This window comes from Cygnus olor, chromosome 1 (genome assembly GCF_009769625.2).
Source record: "Cygnus olor isolate bCygOlo1 chromosome 1, bCygOlo1.pri.v2, whole genome shotgun sequence".
NCBI lineage: Eukaryota > Metazoa > Chordata > Aves > Anseriformes > Anatidae > Cygnus > Cygnus olor.
This window is the reverse complement of record NC_049169.1, coordinates 181,258,562-181,277,654: the sequence shown is the minus strand read 5'-3', so window position 1 is coordinate 181,277,654 and position 19,093 is coordinate 181,258,562. Positions and strand designations below refer to the sequence as shown.

General features: G+C 36.4%; 1 protein-coding gene across 3 annotated transcripts in view; it reads left to right on the top strand.

Annotated features, from left to right (window-relative positions):
- INTS6 (integrator complex subunit 6) overlaps positions 1–17,729 on the top strand; it is a 44,222-nt gene extending 26,493 nt beyond the window's left edge. For 2 of the 3 annotated variants that reach the window (XM_040542793.1, XM_040542782.1), the window contains 14 exons: positions 686–869; positions 1,865–1,990; positions 2,832–2,986; positions 5,733–5,885; positions 6,012–6,144; positions 6,621–6,715; positions 7,001–7,111; positions 8,713–8,928; positions 9,037–9,163; positions 10,218–10,360; positions 10,876–11,110; positions 11,835–12,206; positions 12,643–12,736; positions 17,161–17,729. In XM_040542793.1, the coding sequence (XP_040398727.1) occupies positions 686–869; positions 1,865–1,990; positions 2,832–2,986; positions 5,733–5,885; positions 6,012–6,144; positions 6,621–6,715; positions 7,001–7,111; positions 8,713–8,928; positions 9,037–9,163; positions 10,218–10,360; positions 10,876–11,110; positions 11,835–12,206; positions 12,643–12,736; positions 17,161–17,254 (2,238 nt within the window). In that variant the 3' untranslated portion in view covers positions 17,255–17,729. The remainder of the gene's footprint in view (positions 1–685; positions 870–1,864; positions 1,991–2,831; positions 2,987–5,732; positions 5,886–6,011; positions 6,145–6,620; positions 6,716–7,000; positions 7,112–8,712; positions 8,929–9,036; positions 9,164–10,217; positions 10,361–10,875; positions 11,111–11,834; positions 12,207–12,642; positions 12,737–17,160) is intronic. The other variant, XM_040542801.1, reaches the window with a different exon arrangement.
- Positions 17,730–19,093: the final 1,364 nt, after the last annotated feature.

Here is a 19,093-nt window from a genome sequence, read left to right as displayed (position 1 = left end):
CTGTAGCTGTTATTGATTATGTAAAAGTGAGAACATGTTTTACGTTTCAGTGTTGATTTTAATCTGTTTTTCACTTAGAGAACAGAGGAGGCATGAGTTTAATTCTGGGATATGCCCAATTTACCTAAAATCTGTGCTTTCTCATGCTGTAATGTAACCACCACATTAGTTTGGTTGTTGAAGCTGTGTTATTTGAAGTAGATGATCATGGCAGGTGGATTTTTTGAGCAACTGTACCTGAGATAGATTTCTTCTGCAGGAGTCTTAAATTAAAATTACCTTTTCATTTGGCTGTGCCTTTTTATCTCCAAGAATCCAAGAAAAGACTGAGCTAAGAATGGGCCTATTTTGCAGAAAATTATTTGAACATGAGACTGCTGCAGTAAAGCAGTTGTTACTGCTGAAATTTTAAAGAAAATATCCTATTGATTCTGAAGCTTATATTAGTATAAAAGGTGTTTTGTTCACATTTGGTTTGTAGTTCTCAAATTTAGACATCGTGTTGCCCTGAAATATGTTTGAAGTGTTGATTAAATAACAATGTCTCCACTTCTAATGTATGGTAGCTGAAGAAAATTACAAATATCTGTGGAAAGGTTGCAGGTGTGTTTAAATAGAGTGAATTGCCATAACTATGTAGCTCTGTTTTTAATAAATATATTCACAGATTTAAATTCCTTTTCAGCTCCACTTACCTCTCAATTCCCCTCTTCCTGGAAGTGAGTTGACTAAGGAACCCTTTCGATGGGATCAGAGGTTGTTTGCTTTAGTTCTTCGTTTGCCTGGTATCACATCACCAGAATCAGAGCAGATGACAGGGGTACCAGTGGATGACTCTGCAATCACACCGATGTGTGAAGTCACAGGAGGTAGGTGCCTTGGCTTCCTTTGATAAAACAATGCTTTTGAATATGAATTGAACTTAGCTTTATTAATCAGGTATGTGTGGTGGAGTAACTATTAAAAACTCAGAACTCAGTTATAGTAAATCTCGTGATACTGCATTAAAGCTAAAGATAATTTAATATAACTTGTCTTGGAAGTGTGTGAATCTATTTACTTAGCAGTTTATTACTAGAGAACTTATTTTTTTTTTCCATCACATTTAAGTTACAATTAGAAATTGTAATAATTGAGCCTGTTTTATAGTACAGTTATGCTAAATTTCTGGCATACTCTTAAGTAAGCCAAAAGTGAGGGAAATGTTTAAGTTTTTTTTCAGAGAATGCAGTGCAGAATTTCTGCAATGCAAAATGCAGAATTATGCAAAATTGATACTTTTCTCACCATCATGATGTGTATTCTTAATCTCTCAGAAGTTATATTCAAGATCAAACTCAGGCATTAGTTCCATAATTCCTTTGTAAAAGGCTTTGATTGCATCACATACTATAATGATAATATAATGATCATAATGATATAATATAATCATCATAATGATTCTTATGATGCATTGGAGGGGATGTGGTTGAAAATAAGCAGTGATTTAAAGTATTCCAAAAGGATCAGATTCAACTACTTTCTGACTAATGACAAGGTTATCCCAACTGGTGCTTTGAGATTTGTGGACAGTTAAGTGTTGATGTCCGTCACAAGGGGGAGCCCATTTTCCATGAATCCAACGAAGAGTTTGAGATAATGCCATTATGGGGCTAAAACCCAAACGTTTCAGATGAGATGCATGCAACACTGCCACTGCTTTGCTAGGCTGCCTTGTTGCTTAAAGAGAATGTTTGGTAGATGCTTTAGATCAGTAATCCGTACATATGTCATTGGATGTGGCAAGGCAACAATTTTTGAATGACTTAACTAAAAATAAGGGCAGGAACGCTGAGCAACCTTAACCTTGGCTGTTTCATTCTAGGTCGATCATACTGTGTATGCTCTCCAAGAATGCTGAATCAGTGTCTTGAATCATTGGTGCAAAAAGTGCAAAGTGGAGTGGTAATAAATTTTGAAAAAGCTGGACCAGATCCCTCACCAATTGATGGTACTTGAAATTTTTATACTGTTTCCAAATGGCAGGGATAACTGTCAATATAGCTTAGTGAAGTTAATGTTGAGTTGTCAAAACAAAAGGAAAACTGTAGCAATTTAAAAGACATTGATTAAAAAAGGTTCTACCACATTTATAATTCAGTTGCACTTTCTTTCGAAATACCAGCAGTATAGCTATTAGACACTATAAAACGTCTACATTTGGTACTGTTACTGAGGTAGTCTTAAATGCAGTTATTCTCTTCAAGTGTAGAAAAATGGGTTAATGAGTTTAAGCAGTAATTTGCAACCACCTAGAAATGCAAATAGCTTGACGTTGAAAATACTGTTTTTATATCTCTTTAACATAGTAAAGTGCACACTGATTTAAAATAGCAATTATGATTTTGTATCCTTAACTTTTCAATCTAAATAAATGAAAGTCTAGGACCCTTTTAGGATGTTACTGGGAAGTTTTTGTGAGACTTTCTAATCCTGCTTTGCTGCAGTAAGAATTTTAACTCAGCGGTCTTGGCTGTGTGCATTCAATGCTGTCTTTAAGCATGGAGATTTGAAGGTTATCTGGGAATAACAATGGGAGAAAGACACTATTATGAATGACTTCAGATATTTGCTTCTCAACTCTAATACTGTAGACATTCAGTGCTTATTTGGTTTCTCATTTTCTGTCTTTTTGCAGAAATGCTTGTTAACAGCTATCATGTTCTTAGAAATATTAACTGAAGTAATAGCTTCCCTGGGATCATAGTTCTTGAACTCTTCACAGAAGTTGCTTAATGCTCTTTTTGGGCCTTTAACACTATTTTGACTTATAAAGACCTTTTCTTTTGTAGATGGACAGGTGGATATAGCTAGGCCCTTTGGACCCCAGCCTTGGCACAGCTGTCACAAACTTATTTATGTCAGACCAAACCCTAAAACTGGGGTTCCTATAGGTCATTGGCCTGTTCCTGAATCCTTTTGGCCAGATCAAAATTCTCCAACGCTGGTAAGTACTGAAGTTAGATGAAGCAAAAGGTTTGTGCTTGGGCAAATATTCCAGGATTTCCTATTTAATTACTTTCAAGTCTTGAGAGATGTACTCCATTGGAGGCACCATAAAAGCTGTGTGAACTAAGAAGGAATGTCACTGTTGCAGTTATTTGTTCATAAGTAATTCATCTGAGATATGGTGTTCTCTTTGAAGCATAAAGAAACTGGCTGTATATCACGTAGCATTTGCGTGAACTCTTAAAATATTAAAAGCAGAAATAAGGTGGTGTTTTGATAATGGACTACTAAGTTTTATTACCTAACGGATAGTATTAACAGAAAGAAGATAGTATGATCTTCCAAGTTTTGAATCATTGTGATAGTTCTGTATGTACAGCGTCAGTTGAATGTAACTTCATCTGCTGTTGTTTGGTGGAACTATACTTTTAATTTATCCCAAGTAGAGAAACTTGCCTTTTTTCTAAAATACTGCCTACAGAATTAGTTTTCATTGCTCTTTTTTCATAGGAGTATGCTGTTGCCTTCTGCTTGGTATGAAAACTAGTCTCTAGTATAAAGTATTTTTGTATTTCTGCTTATCTTTGAAAATCATTAAAGTGGAATTGGTGCAGTTGTATAATTGTTCCCTGCTTTTCATTATATTTGTTTTCACTTTTTGATCTGAAAGTAGTTTGACTAGTGAACCCATTGAGCTTTTCTTGAGCTGTATATCCCTTGAAAAAATTGGTCCTTTGAAATACAGGTTGTTGCAGAGTGATGCAAGTATAAAAGTCATGTTTACATATATACATAAGTCACGTTTATAGACTTGGGTATTGCTGGCATGTATAGCCACATTCAGTGAAAGATACAGATGCTGTTCTTAACTACAAATCAAACTAACATATGGATAAAAGTAAATCTTCTATAGTCATTTAAAAAGCAAAAAGCCATTGTGCATTGGATATTAAAAAGTTGCTTTGTAGGAAAACTACCCTGTGTATTCCTTGTAGTTATCAATGGTATGTCTGCATCATTTCACTGTGTAGAGTCTTTAGAATTTGTCTGCTGCTGTAGGTCTTGATTGAGATCACTAAAGCAGATCTTACCAAGTGGAGAGTTAAATCCACTGAAAAGTTGATGTTGACTCACCTAAACTGTGAAAGATAAAATATTTGCCTCACTTGTAGCACATATAGTTCTCATAACTGCACAAGCACTGGATTACTGCACATGCAGATAAATTTCTATTAAAGTCAATTGGAATTCCACACAAACTTCCTTATACAGTGTAGGGGAGCTATATTTCCTGATAGTTTCAAGACTTGTATTTTTGACTTTACTGACAATACAGCGTTAAAACTTAGCCAAGAGTTACAGCATGTGCTACTTAACAATTTGTAGTTATTTTTCTTTTTGTCCCCTGCTCCACAGTGGAGTTGTCAAAAACAGTCCTACCTTAACAACTGTTCCATATAATGTAGACAGTACTATCAAGGCTTTCTTAAATGTGTGTGAAAGTCTGCTAATAATTTTGTTGGTACACCATTTAAATGGCTGCTCCCACTGTTGAGGTTAAAAAATAAAAAAAAATTCTGCTGTCCAGACAAAACTTGTTGGACTTCTCAAGTCTTAGCATTCAACTTCTTTTGCAGCCTTCTTATTCCTAGTATAACTGCTTCATGGCTTGGTCAGAAACTCCACCACAACTATTTATTGGAGGCATCTTCTTTGAAGAGAATTGCAGTTCCTTCAGTTGGTTGGGCCTCCTGTTTTGTGTGCACTTGGACAGTACACCTTCCTCAGAGTGGAGACACTCAAGGCAAGACCAGCTATGTGGGCAGATAATGTTTGTGTGGCTTATCCTAAAAGGAAGAGGCTAGAGCTTATAGCTTTGTAGGAAAAACTACTTTCAAGGTGAGGTGGTAGGAAGGTTCAAGAAACCCCATTTCCCTAGCTCATCTTATGTATTAGTTGCTTTCTTGTAAAGAGACTAAATGGAAGGAGGCTTCCCAATTGAGCTTGAAGGAGGTTAAAGGTAAGTATTAAAAGCTTAAGTTCCTCTTCTGAAAACCCTTCAACAGAAGGCATATAGTTCCAATTTTCCTAATTTAAAAAAAGGCTCTTTGCTTTTAGGAAAAGAAACTTAAAATATTATCAGTTTATACTTAAACTATATTTTCATCAATCAGAGCCTTTTCCCTGTGATCGATTAAAAAAAAATAAACTGCCTGAACTGAAATAGGTTTTCAGTGTTGTAGTTGAAATGTGAGTTCTTGTAAAAACTTGTGTTTTTATATTATATAAATTGTTTTCAATCAGGTTGAAAATTTTGAATGTGAAATTTGCCCAGGTGGAAATGTGCTGCTAAACAGAGGAAGTCAGCAAATGAGAAAGTGCAGTGCTTGCTTCTACAGTGAATAAAAGTGGGCATGCCCCAGGGTAGCATTGAAGATTATTTTTGTCCACACAAAGATTTATTTCCATTTGTAAAGTTTGTGTATATGCAAGAAATGTTACTGCTTTAGACTTTGTAAAATAACTAGTATGTATTTAGAAAACTAACTTCCATCAGTTTTTAAGACAGTGCTGATGCCATAAATTGATTAGTTACGGCTCATTAACAATAAGTATGAATCCTGTATTGAATGGGCTCCTTAAGTATGTCTGTTTTCAAAGAATCTGTATTACTTTAGTTGTCATAGTACAATTAAATTTTAGTCATTGTGCAGACTCATTAACAGCAGAATGTTTATATTTAGCCACCCCGCACATCTCATCCTGTGGTGAAATTCTCCTGCACTGACTGTGAACCAATGGTCATTGACAAACTGCCTTTTGATAAATACGAGTTAGAGCCTTCACCACTGACCCAGTTTATCCTGGAAAGAAAATCTCCTCAGACCTGCTGGCAGGCAAGTAGAATATACATGTAATTGAAGTTATTTATAGAAAGCTGTTTTTCATGAACTTTTTCTAGAATCAAAATAAGATGTAAAATTTAAACACAATATTTTCGATTTACATTTGTTTTATTGCAGGTATATGTGAGCAATAGTGCAAAATACAGTGAACTTGGTCATCCTTTTGGTTACTTGAAAGCTAGTACAGCGCTGAATTGTGTGAATTTATTTGTGATGCCTTACAATTATCCAGTCCTCCTTCCACTGCTAGGTAAATACCAATTCATAAAATGCTGAAGTAGTAGAGAACTGAAAAATTGATCTGATCCAAACAGATTACTCCACATGATGACAGTATTAGTCACACACCTGTAGAAATCTAGAATGTTGAACAATGTATTATATCGTTAACTCACTTCACTAGTAAATAGTTGAGTGATACTGGATCACATCTAAAGTGTAAGAATAATGTTATCATCATTCTTTCAGATATGTTGTAGTCTTCTTCCTTTTACTGTTTTAGTAGCCATTTTCCCCAGTCTGTCTCATTATCAATTCAGTTTGATAAATAATTTGTCAGGTTCCATCTTTTGGCTGCAACTTTAATCTCCTGTTCATATTTAATTGCATATATGTTAAAACAGTGTATTCAAGCATTGAGGAATTAACATTTTCTTGAGCATTTCTCCTGTTAGAAAAACATGTGTAGACATATTTCATTTTGTCTCTATTTTCTATAACCATCAGATGACTTGTTTAAAGTGCACAAGGCAAAGCCAACGTTAAAATGGCTGCAGTCATTTGAAAGTTATTTGAAGACAATGCCTCCTTATTATCTTGGGGTAAGATGACTTACTGTGTTCATGTTTCTATTTTATTACGCAACTATAGTTATCTTTCCACTTATGTGTGTTTTCTTCCTATTTCAAGTAGAATATATATTCATTTGAGAGAATGGCAAATTTTTTATGTACAATGATGCCTATAAGCAAAACCCTGCCCTGAAAAGCTTTTATTTTCTGTCTTTAAGGACTTCAGGTTCTATATGAAATGGATATAGTTAGTTGAAATATGTATATAACGCTTGTAAAGTTAAATATGACTCTACAATATATTCCATGTTTCAGCCTTTGAAGAAAGCTGTGAGAATGATGGGAGCACCAAACCTTATAGCTGACAATGTGGAATATGGACTTAGTTACAGTGTCATTTCATATCTCAAAAAGTTGAGTCAGCAGGTAATGTTGAAGCAAAAGAGCAGTAAAAACTTGTAATATCAGGATAATCTTAAAATACTCAAGTTTTGGCTTTGAAGGAAAAAAAGAGCAGAAAGATCAAGTTAATTCCTTCCCTAAGCAATTAGCAAATTTTTTTGGTTTTGTGAATTGAAGGAAAACATTTAAACAGACTTTATTGAGTGAACTGTAAAGATAGATATGGAGGTACAAATTATTTTTTATATTTAAGGAACATTTTTACATGTATAGTCAGTATTATACTTTTGTCCAAAAGAAAACATGTTGTCTTACCTTAGATTGTAAAGCTGTTCTAGCATTTTTCTGAAAATAGGGGTTTATACTTCAGTACATCTGAATCAGAAAGTGTCTTTTGAAATGGAAAGTGTTCAGTAAATATAAACTAAACTGACAGAATTCAGAATCTCAAATAGGATAGACAGAAGTGGCAAGTGACCTTTTCAAAATTATGAAGTTGTTGACTGTGTTTAGAGTAGTGCTGGTATCTTTGACTAGTGGTCCCCTGCACCAGCTAAAGCATTCAGTCTTGCTACCTCCACTTTTATTTTGTTGAACTGTGCGTGTTAAGCTTTCTTCTTCAGGAATAAGAGTGCAATAGGCTTGAAACTCTAAGGAATAGTAGTGCAAGTACTTCTAACTCAGCTAACAAGTATTTATGGAAACACTTTTTCTTAAAACATTGTTATAAAGTGTTATTTGAAGGAGGATGCAAGCTTCTTGAAGTCTTAGAGTATATTCTAGGAAATCATGGTCACATTGCTCAGTATTTTGCTAAGTGAACTAGTCTCTCAACTTAGACTTTTTAGATTTCTAAAGTTCAGTGATGTAGACTGCAAATTGCTCTTAAAGCTTTTCTAACTTCTGAAAAATTCTGCCAGTAGACACAAGTATTCTTAGGTATGTATTCAGATTTTAAGTAGTCTATAAATTTGTGAAAGTGCAAAAGAAGCATTGGCTGGTGTGTTACCAAATTACTTTTAGTTCTTTGTTCAGTTGTATTCTGCCAAAGAGTTGGCATTTATGAACATGTTTAATTTTGGTACAAATCTAACATAATATTGGGGGGTTAGGTCTGTCTAGTCAAACGGGATTGGGCACTATCATGTATTTCGTATTTCTTATTTAATGTTATGACTATCTGTATTAAGTGTTTAGAAAGTTGATACCATTGTATGACAGATCACAACTATAGTTGTGGGAGAATTGGTCTTTTGAGAGTTAGTGTTTAGCTCTTATAGTAGAAGAAAGTTTGAGTACAGATAGATTCGCTGAGAATTACTAGTCAAATTATGGCTTTCTATGAAAATAAAAGCATTGCATGCATATTGGTGCTTAGATACCATAATGGGCAGCAGAGGAGAAATATGCAGAAGAACTAGGCACAAACTGTTCACTATATTTGAAATTGTAGTAAACATTAAGTGGTTATGTATTAAGCACTCCTTAAGCACTCATCCTGGTTATGGTCATAGTGTATTAGCACATTGTTGAATCTTCTAGGTAGGAATTTAAAATGAATAAGTCTGACTAATCCTTTTAAGAGCATATTGTCAATTTTATTTATTTATTTATTTCAAATTAAGGCCAAAATAGAGTCCGATAGAGTCATTGGCTCTGTAGGCAAAAAGGTAGCGCAAGAGACTGGAATTAAGGTCAGAAGCAGATCACACAACCTGTCTATGGCACATAGGAACGATTTTCAACATCTGCTACAGGGGATTACTGGGGAAATTCCTCATAGACCTCTAGACCTCAATATGAAGGAGTATGCTGGGTTCCAAATAGCTTTGCTGAATAAGGTAAGCACCACTGTGTGTAATGTTGTTATTTTCAATATACTACCATTGAAATGCTAGATATTGTTTCATACATTGTATTAATTGAAACTTTATTTGCTGAAACTGCAGGATTTGAAACCTCAGACTTTTAGAAATGCTTATGATATACCTAGAAGAAATCTTTTGGATCAGTTAACACGAATGAGATCTAATTTACTGAAGAGTACTCGGAAGTTCCTCAAAGGACAAGATGAAGGTTAGATAACATTTTTTTGCCTACCTGTGATATGGCTTGTACTAAAAAATGAAGACTCTAAAAAATAGATTAGTTCTTAAAAACTTAGTGGGTGTCTGTTGCCACATTCTCCATTTTTTTTCCTTAAATAACTTAATGGAAGAAAAATAGTTGAGGATAGTTGAGGTCTTTCCTTTAGTCTATCCCGAGGAGACTTGGTCATTTGCTTAAGATTCGTAGTTCATCTTTTTTCCCCAACCTTCATGATAAATCCAAACAAACTCATGGGGCAGTTCTGAACATTATGATCTTTCTCCATACAATAAGCGCATCGTGAACAGTGGAAAGGTGAGCTGGCTTACTAGGTGCTACCAGCGTGATTCTTTTGCCCTTTAAGCCAACAGTGGATAGTTCAGTAGTCCGACTTATTCCTTACTCTAGTCAGACTTACTCCTTACTCCTTTCTCTTTCTGCTGTGTCTTCAGGTGCTACTTTATGGTATCTAACAAATAGGTGATGAAAAAAGTGGAGAAAATGGGAAGGGCAATGCAAATGGAAGTGTATGTTATGTTTTCACTTGGTTGCAGATGTTAATCTGACTTAAGTAGTGGCAGAACTAATATCGTTTGAAAAGCAAAGTTGCTGTTTGGGGTTAAACCACATGAAAAATGTTAGTTTTTTTTCCTGCTGTTTCTAGTAGCATATATTCTGCTTGACTAAAGGCTTGGCAGCTTTAAATTCGTCAAAAATTGTTCAGATCCTATGGATTTTAAAGTCTTACCAATTCGGGACACTGAAAAACTGAAATCCATGCATGACAACTATTTCTATTTCCTATTATTATATTCTATTTCTATGTCATGATGGAACTCAAGACACATACTGATTCGTTTAAGCAAGCTTTCTACACTCAAAACATGATGCTATAAATACCAGTTAGGTGAGAATAATGGTGAGTTTTGCACATCTGTTAATGCATTTGATAAAAGACTTAAAATTGGAGTTAAGTGGTTATAGACTAAATTATTGTAAAGTGGGCAGTATCATATATTAATAAACGATTCCGTTAAAACAGATCAAGTTCACAGTGTACCTATAGCACAAATGGGAAACTACCAGGAATACCTAAAACAAATACCCTCTCCGCTCCGAGAGCTTGATCCTGACCAACCACGAAGGCTCCATACATTTGGCAATCCATTCAAATTGGACAAAAAGGTGACTTTTCTATAATGCTGCTCTTCAATTGTGCTGTTGTGTGTCTGCTGATTGGGCCATTCAAAGAACATGTATAGGAAAAATGCTTCCAAGTGTATGGAAAGGCACTATCTGTAAGAAACTTCCTCAGATGTTTTTACATCAACATTACTGTATGGAGGACAGTCTTTATTAGAAACCAGTGTTGTGCCTTCGAACTGTTGTATAAATGAAATATCTTGGAGAGCATGGACTTTCCCTCTCATCCAAATCTGTCTTGGACTTCAGTAAATCATGAATATAATTTAAATATTTTCCCTTAAATATTTATTTTTTTCATTCTGCAATTACGAAAAAAGTTTGACAGCCCTCTTATCTTTTTTCTCCTCTTATTTTGGTTGACACTTAAGTCAATACACAATGGCACGTTGTACGTTGCCATATACCTGGTTAAACATGGTTATAGCATCAAAGCTTTCACTATGTTTTATATTATGTGTTTCTGGTTTAAAGTTTATTCTACCCATTCAATACAGGGAATGATGATAGATGAAGCAGATGAATTTGTATCAGGACCTCAAAATAAACATAAAAGACCGGGAGAACCAAATATGCAAGGGATTCCAAAAAGACGTCGGTGTATGTCACCCCTGCTCAGAGGTCGACCACAAACTCCTCCAGTTGTGAATAACCACATTGGAGGAAAAGGGCCACCAATACCAACCACACAAGCACAGCCTGACCTTGTTAAACCCATTCCTATTCACAAAAGTAAGTGAATTTTTGTTTTTAGAGAGTTCAGTTTTTATTTATGCAAAAAAACTTGCTTATGTGAGAGTACCATTGGCTGATTTCCCAAATACGGCAATTTTTGAAAATGAAGTGTGCATCAGGGACTAATTGTAAAGGGCTAATGTAGCCCTTCAAACAGAAGTCTCTCTCATAGGAACTTTCCAGTATAAACAATGAATTTCCTGAATTAAATGAGGAGACAGTGTAAACAGTAGAATGTTCTTCCTTTTCCTGGGAATTCAGATGCTTCAAAAGTATCACTGCTTGAAGTTGCTTTGAATTTCACTGCAGTGGGGTGAATTCAATTCCTTTAGTGTGGAGTTGAGTTGCTGTGCAACAGTGTTCAGCACTCCAGTAAATTTGTCAGTTCACTTTAATAGGAAAAGAGCAACATGTCACAAGTACATTTTACAGGTTTTTTCTCTTCTTTTGATAGTACATGTAGTGATTTTCCTCTTCATGTGAAGAGTACATCTGTGATCTAAGCCATTAATTGCCAGGAGATAAACTGATGTGCTTATTGTAACAACCCACAAATGTTTTCGTGTCTCTGGCACGTATGATAGACTATAGCATATATGATAGACTATACAAGCTGGAGCATAGCTTTCCAAGAATTTAATCAATACTCAATAAGCTCGCTGACCTCTGTCAGATCATAAAGAATGCAAAACTTGCAAGTGTAATCTATGTGTTTTTTTAGTGTCAGAAACTAATAGTGAGATTGCAATGGATGATGTGGTGGAGAATCATGTTACAGACCCACTTTCATCGGATGTTTTCCCAAATACCATGGATTCAGAGTTCTCAATGTCCTCTTCTCCATTCAATTCATTGGATCGACCAGCAGCTCATACAGAAGATGTAGGCCATGAACATTTAGGGAATAACTTGAACGTTGATGGATTTTTGGAGAATCATGAGGAATTGGATAGTAAAGAACAAAGTACTGAAGAAAACTTGCCAATGTCTTCACCCAGTAAAGGGAAAAAAGCAGTGCACTGCAGAAGTTCCAGAGAGATTAATATAGAGCTAAGAGCACAAATTATGAAAGAAATCCGAAAACCAGGAAGGAGTAAGTATACCAAATATCTTCGCTAGACAAAGAATTAATATTAGATCACTATTTTAGAAAAATGCTAAATCACAAGACAAATTTAAAGTTAAAAATTTGTTTTAAAACATTGATTAAAAACTGTGTGGATGAGTGATTAAAACATTGCTGTATCTTTCTATCTCAGTGTTTATGGAAGTCATGGTTTTTATGTTGTTGGTATTAGAATTAGCACGTTAGGTGCTCCAGTAATATCCTGAACTCCCAGTATCCTACATTTGCTAATGTTAATATTGATAAAGCAGTATGTTGTTATGAGCCTGGTTGTTACATGATATATCCTAAAAGGCTACGGAAGCTGAATGAAATATGTTGAATTTCGCTCACATGAAGCAAAATGTTGCAACAGATATCTGTCTGGTATCTCTTAAACTGTTTTTGCTCTTATCTTTTCAAGAGTATGAAAGAATCTTCTTTTTACTGAAACATGTACAAGGAAGCTTACAAACCCGTCTGATATTTTTGCAAAATGTTATTAAAGAAGCTTCAAGGTAGGTCACTGAATTGTATTAATCCTACAAAATGACACCACCGTGTACTGCTATTCATAGCTGCTTGACAGCCATGCAGTTGTTTGTTTGAAACTTCCCACACAGAGCTTTGCATTGCAAGTAATTTCCGGGGGTGGGGGGGGACACACAGAGGTAAGCTTCCTGATGTGTTGTTTTGCTCAAGCTCACCTTTTTGCCTCACATTACATCTTCAGTTTTAGCTTAGCTTTAACTGCTAAGTCACCATAAAAATAGGTGCACAATGGTAATTAATTAGAAAATCAGTCAACTTCTAGAGCTCAAATATGGGTGTACTGCTAATTTGAAGAACTGGAGGTACTGCATTTTACTGAGAACTAAGCTTTCTGAAACAGTTTAAATTCACTATTCTGCATCAATTCAAAATCCTGTCCTAAAAATAGTGTTGAGATTCAGGTTTGCTCTTCAGATTTATTTCCTTCAGAAATAAGTCCTATTTCCACAGCCTCAGACAGAGGTAGGGTTTGCTGGGGTTTTAAAATGTTGTTAATCCAGTGACACTTGTTCTTACATCATCTTCAGACTACTTGCCTAGCCTACTACGGGACCACTCAGAAAGGAAAAGAAACGTAATGCTGACTGGAACCAAGACTGTTAGATTTAAAAGAAATTCCAACATCTTTTCAACTGTAAATATAACTTTAAGGTTTACTTCAGTGAATAGTTGATTTTTTGTTTTTGTAGAAGTCAGCTTTTTTTCTATGGCATTTCTGGCATATGGCAATTGGCATTATTCATATTTCTGTGATCAAATTTTATGATGAAATAAAAAAATCAAAGTGATTTTAGCATAATACCATGCTGAGAGGTAAAGGTACGCTGACCATAGGACATTCATACGGCTCCTCTAGCCTTCTACTGCCAGCACAGTTGGTCAGATAGGTCACGCTCTTCCCTATAGCAACAATTTTTATTACCATGCTTTTGCTTGATCTGTCTTCAATATTTTATCACCTGTCAAAGTTGTTCCTTAGCCTGTAGATTGTACATACTTCCTCACTATCTCAGCAAATCAATACAATATTATTGCTCCTGTACTCTGTGGCAGTCATTAGTGGGTTTGGAATATTTGTGCCCCTAAATGTGACTCTTGAGATCAGGCCCAGTCAGCATGGGTTTATGAAAGGCAGGTCCTGCTTGACGAACCTGATCTCCTTCTATGACAAAGTGAAACACTTAGTGGATGAGGGAAAGGCTGTGGATGTGGTCTACTTTGATTTCAGTAAGGCTTTTGACACCATTTCCCACAACATTCTCCTCGAGAAACTGGCTGCTCTTGGCTTGGACTGGCGTACGCTTCATTGGGTTAGAAACTGGCTGGATAGCTGGGCCCAAAGAGTTGTGGTGAATGGAGTTAAATCCAGTTGGAGGCCGGTCACTAGTGGAGTCCCCCAGGGCTCAGTACTGGGGCCAGTCCTCTTTAATATCTTTATCGATGATCTGGATGAGGGGATTGAGTGCACCCTCAGTAAGTTTGCAGATGACACCAAGTTAGGTGCATGTGTTGATCTGCTCGAGGGTAGGAAGGCTCTGCAGGAAGATCTGGATAGGCTGGACCGATGGGCTGAGGTCAACTGTATGAGGTTCAACAAGGCCAAGTGCTGGGTCCTGCACCTGGGGCACAACAACCCCAAGCAGAGCTACAGGCTGGGAGATGAGTGGTTGGAAAGCAGCCTGGCAGAGAAGGACCTGGGAGTATTGGTTGATAGGCAGCTGAATATGAGCCAGCAGTGTGCTCAGGTGGCCAAGAAGGCCAACAGCATCCTGGCTTGTATAAGAAGCAGTGTGGCCAGCAGGGCTAGGGAAGTGATTGTCCCCCTGTACTTGGCTCTGGTGAGGCCGCACCTCGAGTACTGTGTTCAGTTTTGGGCCCCTCACTACAAGAAGGACATGGAGGTGCTCGAGAGAGTCCAGAGAAGGGCGACGAAGCTGGTGAGGGGTCTGGAGAGCAAGTCTTATGAGGAGCGGCTGAGGGAGCTGGGATTGTTCAGCCTGGAAAAGAGGAGGCTCAGGGGTGACCTTATTGCTCTCTCCAGGTACCTTAAAGGAGGCTGTAGAGAGGTGGGGGTTGGTCTATTCTCCCACGTGCCTGGTGACAGGACTAGGGGGAATGGGCTAAAGTTGTGCCAGGGGAGGTTTAGGTTGGATATTAGGAAGAACTTCTTCATGGAAAGGGTTGTTAGGCATTGGAATGGGCTGCCCAGGGAAGTGGTTGAGTCACCATCCCTGGAGGCCTTCAAAAGACATTTAGATGTAGAGCTTAGTGATATGGTTTAGTGGAGGTCTTGTTAGTGTTAGGTCAGAGGTTGGACTAGATGATCTTGGAGGTCTCTTCCAACCTAGATGATTCTGTGATTCTGTAATTCTTACTTCTATTGCGCTGCTTCTGTATTCTAGTTATCTTGAGCTGACTCTTTCCCTACAAAGCTTGGCAGTAGTTGAATATTGCTGTTGGATGCACCAGAACTAAATCCTGTCTGTCAACATAGCCAACAGTTTTTTGTAAATGCTGGTGGAAAAAGTTGGCTAGAGAGGTCTTCAATATACCTGGAGTTAGCATAGCAAGCCATTTATGGCCCTACCAGAAAGAACAAGTTTTTTATTTTCTGCTAAATAAAAACATAGAATCATAAAACAGCCTAGGTTCAAAAGGACCTCGAAAAATAATTTCAACCTTTTGTGAAAAAAGGTAGCCTAGATGAGACTATCTAGCACCTTGCCCAATAGTCTAGAGCACAAGCTGACAAGAAAACATGAATCAAAATTCTTCAAATTGACAATTCTCGGTATGAGAAATTCAATTCCCTTTTATTTATTCTACAAACTGAGAGCTTTGAACTATTAATTACATAACAAAGCATAAAGTGCGTACCTAGACAAAATGCTAAGAAATATCAACTTGTAATAAAAACGCTAGAAAGAATTAATACAAACAATTTTGAAATAGTAATGAACCTTAGTGATCAATAGCTACAACTACTCTAGGAAGTTTTACTAGGAGTACTGATTTTCTTAGCAGGTTGGACAGTTAAATCAGTAAGAGTCAATGTTTAATTGTATTAATTAGTGTCATTTGCTATGGTGAAAAATTCTTTTGCCTTGAAAACTTGCTCCTGTGGTGTTCAGCATTTGGAAAATAAGCTTGTGAGATGTACTGTGGGACTGGACATAGCGACTGTACTGTTAGCACGGGATTTTGATTTATTGTGATAGCAGTTAATATATTTTTCCTACCTTCCACTAGGCTTTAATTTTCTAAGAAATGTATCCTGCTTCAAATGTACTTAAAGGTATTCTGAAAAGTAACATTACTCACAGAATATAAGCATGTTGAATTTTCACTAGGATGTATTATAGTAAAACGCTTCGTTATTAGCTTAAATCATTTGGCTTTTATTAGAGCAAATGAAAAGGAGTAGATACTTATTTTCCAGGCTGGTACTTTTCAACAAGCAGGGATCAGGTATGAAAAAAGTAGTGAAGAATGGAGGGGAATCAGTACTTGGTGTGGGATTTGTTTGGTGTTACTGAGGCTTATGATAAGTGAGCCATGAGCATGGACTGGGAGGCCTGGCTGGGATCATAGGACAATAAGATCACAGGACTGAACTCCTGAGTACAGTTCAGAAAAGTGTTGAGTTGAGAAAGCGTGTGATCTTTTCATTGCTGCTTATCACAGAGTATGTGTACAGCTGCCAAAGTGTCAGTCAGAATTGCTTCTCAGATGCAGAAACGTTGCAGGGGTTAGGGTTTGCTGGAAACAGTGATGGACAGTAATGCTGCAGTGGGTTCAAGCAAAGGAGACAAAATGGTCTGCTGTCCAAATTTCTGTAGTCAATAAGGAATAGAAGTGCAGAGACTCCAGGTATGGATTAAATCTGTATTTTCTTTAGTTTCTTAAACTTTCATTTGTATTTTCTTTATATCTGCTCTGCAGTGTCTAATGGCTATTTCTCCACCAGTACCAAAATCACTTGGCTTTTGTGAATGCACTGTGAAGGCATGCAAATAATCCCTAAAAGCTGTTGCTAGCTTTAGGATTGTAGTTGTTTTGGCATATATTTTATTTCTGTACTTGAGAAATTTACTGATGGAAATAGCAAACACTTAAGAATTTCTTCTGACTTTCTGAAGGCTGAGTGATGTTCAACAAAATATTAGAATAGACTCTGGTAACCCTAGTTTTATATTCTCTGACTAAATTGAAAGCAAGTTAGAAGCTTAATGTTAGTAGCTTAACAGAACTTGAGGAGACAGCAGTATATGTAATGTCGTCATGCACTGTACCTAAAATAATTACTTAAGATTCCAGGGTTCAGTAAAAGTTTGGGAACAATGTTTTGTTTACTAGCATGTGTATTCATTATGCTTTGTTTTAAATGCAGGTTTAAAAAACGAATGTTGATAGAACAGCTAGAGAGTTTTCTGGAAGAAATCCATCGCAGATCCAATCAGGTCAACCATATCAACAGCAGCTAAGGAACTGCACACAAGAGAAAGCCACAGCAGGGCACTGCTGTCCTTACTTGCATTCATTTTTGACATGCACTCTTATCTCAAGTTCTGTATCGGAAATTATGAGAAGCTGCTCTATAAAATGATGAGAAAAGTATCCATCATCTTTTTTCTTCATTTCTGTTATTTTTGTAATGTGAAAAATCACGAAAACACTTTTATTTAAATGGAGAACTCCTTGCTTGTCATGGACTTAAGTGTCACTTTCCCTCAGGTTCTATTTTCTTAATCCAACCTTCAAAACTATCACCTCTTAAGGTTGAACTTTGCCAAAAAGTTGCTTTGTAATTTTCAGAAAAAAAAAAAAGCACATACATAAAACAAGGTAATGTTTTGTATATACAGTTATTTTGGATATATTATTGTAAGTTGTATAAATGTATTTTGAAAAATATTTAAGAAAAGCACTTTTGTTATTCCATCAATAAAAGCTCTATTTTAATCTTTGTGTAGGACTGAGTACATTTTTTTACTTGGAACGGTTCCTTCTGCCTTCCTTTTACAGAACTTCCATGCCTTAGTGTCAGTGTGATACTAAATAATGAGCAGTTTTGTATCACTGGATATTCTGTTCTTAATGAGAATGAGAGAAAAGCAAAAGCAGAGTCGTGACTATGGTAGGATGATGATCTTAGCGTTGTGTACTTTGTGCTTTACTGTTTAGTGAATAGAGTAACAAACGTACTGTATGCACATTGACATCAGTGACACAGTTTTATGAAGATACAGTGTAGAATAGCAGAGGTCAGTAGTCTCTGAGGAATTCTGCATGCTTCTGTGTCAGAATCTTTTGTTTACAAATGGGACGAGCAGTCCAGCAATCTTGGACATAAGTTATTACTGAATACTTTATTGGTCCTGTCTTTCATCTTTGCTAACTTCTGGAAAGCTTTGACTCAATGGGAGCAGCTCTCCTCTGATGCTTTTCTTAAGAGTTGGTGGTTTGTGGTCTTCAGCTAAAGTCTTTATGGGCAGGGGTTTCTGATGCATCATGCCATCAGTTGATGACTTGTACTAAAACACTATCTTAGCTTTTAAAAGGGTGCTGAAAAAGCCATTTTTCAAGATACTGTTAGCTTCATTCTGTGTTCTTCAGGAATGCGTTCCATGCTGTGTTCATTTAAAAAGAAAAGATAAAGATAGTGAAGGTAGGTATTACTACCCTTTTTTTGGTAGTAATGTTTTTGTTACTGATTCAGTGGTATATCTACTTCCTACCTGCCCTTCTGTCAGTTTTGGAACAACCTCTCAACTTTTCACAGCTTTTTGCTGCTTGCTTGTTACCTTCCTATCTCAGCTAGATTATAGCTAAGCCTGGGACCAGACTGAACTTCAGTTCTGTTCTCAAGTCTTTGACTTCAGGAAAGGGAAGCAAAGTTGTGCTTGAAACCCTGGCCTTTCTGTAAGACACTTGGTACTGAACGAATCGACCTGACTTGCAAAATCTGTTCAGCTTTTCCTCAAATGTGTATATGCCTACAGTCTTTGCAGTTGTGATGCTAATGATTCATAGACAACTGTTTCCTATAGTTTGTATGAAGTAATCAGGTAGTGGACTTGCTCTTTTTCTTGCAAGTGTTGTTGTTTTAAACACTTAATAAATATATACATAATGTAGCCTTTAATTTCATTGCAGGAAGGTTCGCCATAGAAGGAACAGAAGACAGTGTAATTGACTAGCATTTATCATGAAGGATTTGTAATTCTTCCTATAAAGAGTACTGAACCTGTAAATGAAAACAATATTAAAATTATTTCAGTGTTTGGGACCAGGTTTTCAAAAAGCATAGTACAGCTTAAATA